At 29.9% G+C, this 6,000-nt stretch overlaps 1 protein-coding gene across 1 annotated transcript; it reads left to right on the top strand.

Moving 5' to 3' along the window:
* Positions 1–2,564: 2,564 nt before the first annotated feature.
* On the top strand, positions 2,565–5,136 carry LOC133683083 (UDP-galactose/UDP-glucose transporter 4-like). Its single transcript, XM_062106598.1, has 7 exons — positions 2,565–2,874; positions 3,079–3,107; positions 3,223–3,424; positions 3,819–4,061; positions 4,148–4,249; positions 4,375–4,482; positions 4,648–5,136. Exons 1-7 carry the CDS (start codon positions 2,743–2,745, stop codon positions 4,915–4,917), a joined length of 1,086 nt encoding a protein of 361 aa, XP_061962582.1. The 5' UTR covers positions 2,565–2,742; the 3' UTR covers positions 4,918–5,136.
* Positions 5,137–6,000: the final 864 nt, after the last annotated feature.

Raw genomic sequence — 6,000 nt, 5'->3', positions numbered from 1 at the left:
AACTCAACACGACTGTAATTTTTTTTATATTTTATTTAACTTCCAAATTAACTCCTTGTCATATCATAAATAACCCTTAAATTGATAAATAAATCAATATTTTTTTTTCAATAATTATACATATTCAAACAAGCTTTTCATACTGAAATCAAAATCTTTTTGTATGGGATTTTAGATGATTCGTTCCTATATCTAGCGAGGTAAGTATTAGTTCTGGTATGATAGTTTAAAGGTTGAGATTTGACTTTTAAGAGAGAGGTAGGGTTGGCTAAGAGAGGTTGCCCCTCTCATATATATTAGAGCCTCAGGCTATGATCATGCATGATGCTCTTGCAGTCCTGGTCAATCGGTTCCGTGACAATGCAGTTCAACAGTATTTTTTGATTTTTTTTTGAATTTTTAAATGTTTTTAAATTATATTTATCAAAAATAAAATAATATAATACATTTTAAAAAACAACTTTGATCCAAAATCACTCTGTTGAATATACCGGTGAACCAATCAAGTATTTTAACCGTGCGTGACTTGATAGAAACCAGTAACAATACGAGAGTAACAGCAATATTTACTGTACAAGCTCGTTAAACTAGTGTTTTAGATCAAAAAACATTATGATAAGCAAGCAAGAACTAGGTAATACTTATAATTCAAGATAGATAACATGAGAATAAAAGAGAAAATATTAATATATAGCTGATCCTGTCAAAAAAACAATAAGAATTATCTCTCTTATTAAAAATGTATTTTTTAACATTTCTCTCTCCTGTATGATCCGGTCTATGATGGGAATGGAAAGTCAGAATTTGTTCTTATAAATTGTAAAACCAAAATTTAACATTCTTCAGATTTTATATGGGTAAATATAAAAAGTAGAATCTTTATAAATTACAATAATAAGATAGCATTAGATTACTGTATCAAAACTTAATTATTATATTGAAAAATAAAAATAATGAAGAAAAAATATATTTGAATAAACAAATGAAATATAAAATAAATCTATATTTGAGATATTTTTTCATCTAATTTAATGTTAAAAGTTGAAGTTGAGAAAAAAAATCTATGAGATCAAGATAACTTTATAAAAAACAAATTGAAAAAAATTACAAAATACAATTTCAAATAACCTATAGTGAATGTTGAGATTGAAGAAAATAACTAAAAAAAAAAATAAGTTGTTGAATGGTGAAATTGTTTTAAAAAATATTCAGTTAAAAAAAAACTAATTGCGTCAACACGACTTAACTTTCCAAACCCATAATCAAGTCACGAGATTAAAATAATTACATAGAAAGAAGATAAAAAAATTACAAAGTCCAATTAAAAAATATATGATTAAAATAATAAATAAAGTCAACTCGGGTTAACCTGTCAAATTCATGATCCATATCATAAGATCTAGATAACTTCATAGAAAGCAAATAAAAAAAATCTATGAAACCTAATTTTCAATCAATCAAATGTTAAATGATGAAATTAAAAAAAATCACATAGAAAAATTAGAAAAAAAATTAACTCGAGTTAAATCAAGTTAATCTGTTAAACTTGTGGTTGGATTATAAGATTAAGATAAATCCATAGAAAGTAAATAAAATTTTTTTACAAAGCCTCAATTTTAACAAATCTAATGTTCGGTCAAGATCAAGAAAAATAAAAAATAAAAAAATCACAAAACATCTTTACCACGAATAATATTTTGTGAGTTTAGCTATAATGATTTTATTTTGTTAATTCTTAAATTTGAATTTTAAACCTTCGAGTTTTGGACATTTTTGAACTACTTCGCTCCAATGCCGACCTTGATAGAAAGGAAAACGACATGGTGTAGCACTCATAGACCACACAAATGCCAAATTATACTTTTATCTTTAAAGCTTACGAGAGTGTGATTAGATCCTAAACCAACAAAAAACCGGAACCATCTTGTGTTTTTATTATTTTTTCCTTAGTATTGAACCGATATTTTCTTTTTCCCAGTTTGGTCAATTACTATCCATAACCTTTTATTGTTCATATAAATATTAAAAATGATAAACATAAAAAAATATTTTAAATAGAGTATAAAACGAGAGTATATAAATGCTACTTTTTCATAATGGTTCGTAATAATTTTTTATATTTTGGAAAAGATTGTATGATAATTTTAGTTATTACATGGAAAAATAATTTTAATGTGATAATTTTAAAAATAATTTTTAAAAAATAATAATTTTATTTTAATATATTTTTAAATAAAATATACTTTAATCATATTTTTAAATATGTATCCACTGTGGAAGCTCTCTCCATAGGCAATGGAACCTACCAATAATTAACATGTGATCCTTACAAGAAAATCGCCATCAATCAGAACGGTACCAAACAAAAAAACATCGTTATGGGACCCATGATAACATCCAATTAATCCTTTAATCCAAAGATAAACACATCAATAAGATAATAACCACTCTAATTCCTCCCTGTAAAAACTTTTCATGGAAAATGTAAAGAGAAATTTAAGGAAATCTCTCTCTCTCTCTCTCTCTCTCTCTCCATATATATATATATATATACATATATATAGCAAAAGCTAAGCCTTGATCATTTACAGCACATTACATTTCCTTGTAGTTCTGGGAAGGTGACATGCAAATGTTTGTACAGTCAAGTACTTGATGAACAGACTCCATTTTCAAGCCTTTGCTTAGTTTGGTTATAGCTTTTCTTGAGTTCAAAACGAGCGAGAAGTAGCAGAGAGAAAGATGGCAATGAAGAATGAAGAGCAAGAACGGTCTTTGTTTGGAATTTCTCTGACTGATAGACCAAGGTGGAAACAATTCCTCATTTGCTCTTCTGGGTTTTTCTTTGGCTATCTTGTTAACGGCATATGTGAGGTACTTTCTCTGTTTCATTGCATTTATACTCTGTTTGGTTTCTGGGAAGGTCGATGGAAAGAAAAGAAAACCAAACTTGGAATTCCAGCTTTTTTTTTGCTTTCTTTTGTTTCTGAGCAGCCAAAGTGAGGTTAAAGTTTGAATCTTATGGTTCGTTAAAACTGTTTCTTAGGACTAAAATATTGCTCTTTTTCTCGATTTCAGGAATATGTGTACAACAGGCTTCAGTTCAGGTGGGCTTTTAACTTTCTTGTACCGTGTTCCTTTGGCAATGTTTTTGATATGTTTATCTGTGAACTATTTGTAGTTTTGTGATTATAAATGACGGATGGTCTTCCATTCTTGCAGCTATGGCTGGTACTTTACATTTGTTCAAAGCTTTGTGTATGTTTTCCTGATTTATCTCCAAGGCTTTACTCCCAAGCAAATGGTGAATCCATGGAAGACTTATGTCAAGCTCTCTGCAGTTCTCATGGGTTCCCATGGACTCACCAAAGGGTCTCTGGCTTTTCTTAATTACCCTGCACAGATCATGTTTAAATCCACCAAGGTAGGACTGATTCATGCCAACAGAATTATACTTCTGTGATCCTTAATTAGACTGGTTAATGCCAAATACAGCAGAATAATAGCTCTGTGATCTTTAATTGCAAAAGCAAATTAAATGAAAATGAACATTTTGTACGAGTATTTAAAATTTGATCCTGTCTGTCTGTGATAAAGAAATGAGGTAGGCCACTAAAATAAATGGTTAGTTGTCAATGGAGTCTGAAAATCGGTGCTTTTTTTGGTTCGAATCAAAATGCACGAGACCCATATTATCACTGTATGGAGTCTTTACTATAATCAACCACTTGAGTTTTCAACTAGAATTAGTAAATTAAGCCAAGAAAATGATTAAGTTGGCTGATATTTCTCGTGGTCGGTATATTCTGGTTCCGCAGGTTCTTCCAGTGATGGTAATGGGTGCATTTATACCGGGTCTGAGACGCAAATACCCAGCTCATGAATATGCATCTGCGCTACTTTTAGTTGCAGGTCTAATCATTTTCACTTTAGCAGATGCAAAAACTTCACCTAATTTCAGCATCATTGGTGTTTTGATGATATCTGGTGCCCTGATCATGGATGCTTTTCTTGGTAACTTACAAGAAGCTATCTTTACCTTGAGTCCTGAAACAACACAGGTGATGAGCATGAGGATTTCCTACTTGTGTTTCAATGCGAAGGAAAAGGCATGGAATTCATGTTTTTTTTTTCTTTCTATGCACAGATGGAGATGTTGTTTTGCTCAAGTGTGGTAGGTTTGCCGTTCTTGATCCCTCCCATGGTTTTGACAGGAGAACTATTCAAAGCATGGAACTCATGCTCGCAGGTAATTGACATACCAAGCAGTTTTCTTGTTTTTCCCACCTTAACGTATAGTTCACAATTCTTTATCCCGACAAAAACGCACACATGGTCCCTAATGTAAGATTGTCGTTTTTGTTGATCAAGCAGCATCCATATGTGTACGTTGTGTTGGTTTTTGAAGCCATGGCCACATTCATCGGCCAAGTCTCAGTCCTTTCACTCATTGCCCTTTTTGGTGCCGCAACCACAGCAATGGTACGCTCCTCTCACAAGCATTTTCTGGTCTTAAAGATCACTGTGATTTGAAAAAACGTTGCCCGTTTTAACGCACATTTGACTGAGCATGAATATTGAATGAACAAGCAGTGCCATTGCTTTTTTTATTGAGTTCTGTATGACTAAGATTGAATTTTATCACAGGTGACAACCGCGAGAAAGGCAGTAACGTTGCTGCTATCATACTTGATATTCACAAAGCCATTAACTGAGCAACATGGGACTGGACTTTTGCTTATAGCCATGGGGATCACGTTGAAACTTTTGCCTGATAACAATCCTTACAAGAGGAGCTCATCCTCGTTTACTAAAAAGGCTAAGATCGAGAAACCTTCTACAAATGATGAAGAGAAGAGAGTATTTCAATTAGAAATTGAAGCTGCAGAGGATGAAGAGAAAAGGCCATTGGTGTAGATTTAAAAAGCTTTAATTTAAGCTGTGTTTTTTTTCCTTCCAATTAAGTGTTTACGTAAGATTCTGACGGTCAAATTAAAATGTTAGCATTGAACATTTCATAAAGTATTTGTATTTTCATTTTTATAAGTTGAACATTCTCTTTTCTGGACAGATTGCAAGCAAAAAAATGTCAAATCGTAGTTAAGAGCAGTTTACAGAGTAAAAGCAATTTTAATATTTATTGTGTTCTAGAGGAAATTATTTTAGTATGCTTTATAATTATAATATAATGTTTTTATGCAATATCGGGGAGTTTTTTATTATTGAAATAAGATGAATTAGTTTAATTCTCTCTCTCCATTTATATTTTGGTATTGTACAGCTTTAGAAAAATAAAAATACAAAATCACCAAATTTCAATTCATGCCTTTATTATTAATCATTACAAAATCTAAAAAGTTATGGATAAATCATTATCAATAGTGCTGCAGCTTCTTCTTTTTTTCATTTTGTAATTATTTAAAAAAAATTATGCCGCTATTTTTTTATTTAACTATTTATTTTATTTTATTTTTTAATATTAAATTATTTAAAAATTGAATTTCATAATTTTTTTAAAATATTCTTTTTATGTAGTTATCACAACTTCATGAATTTGTTTTTCAATTAATAAAATTAGGCTTCAAAATTTTTTTTTATTTTGCTTTATATGAAGTTATTTTAGTTTATGACCTAGATCACGGATTTGACAGGATAACCTGAGTTGTTTTTTTAATTGATTTTATTTTTTAATTTTATCTTTCAATATTGAGTTGGTTCGGAATTTGATGTCATAAGTTTTTTTTCTTTTTATGAGGTTATCCTGGTCTTATGACTTAGATTGTAAGTTAGTTGACTCGTGTCATTTTTTAATTAAATATTTTTTTAATTTTAGGTTAATTAAAAATTGACATTTATAATTTATTTTCTTTAAGATTATCATGGTCTCATGACATAAATCATAGATCTAATAGATTAACCTCAATTAATAAGGATAGATTCAATATGTTATCGTCTCAATATTAAAAAAACAAAATCTCTCAATATGTTATATTTGCAATA

This window comes from Populus nigra, chromosome 2, assembly GCF_951802175.1.
Source record: "Populus nigra chromosome 2, ddPopNigr1.1, whole genome shotgun sequence".
NCBI classification, from domain to species: Eukaryota; Viridiplantae; Streptophyta; class Magnoliopsida; order Malpighiales; family Salicaceae; genus Populus; species Populus nigra.
The sequence above is the reverse complement of the archived record's forward strand: the minus strand, read 5'-3'. Positions and strand labels throughout refer to the sequence as shown.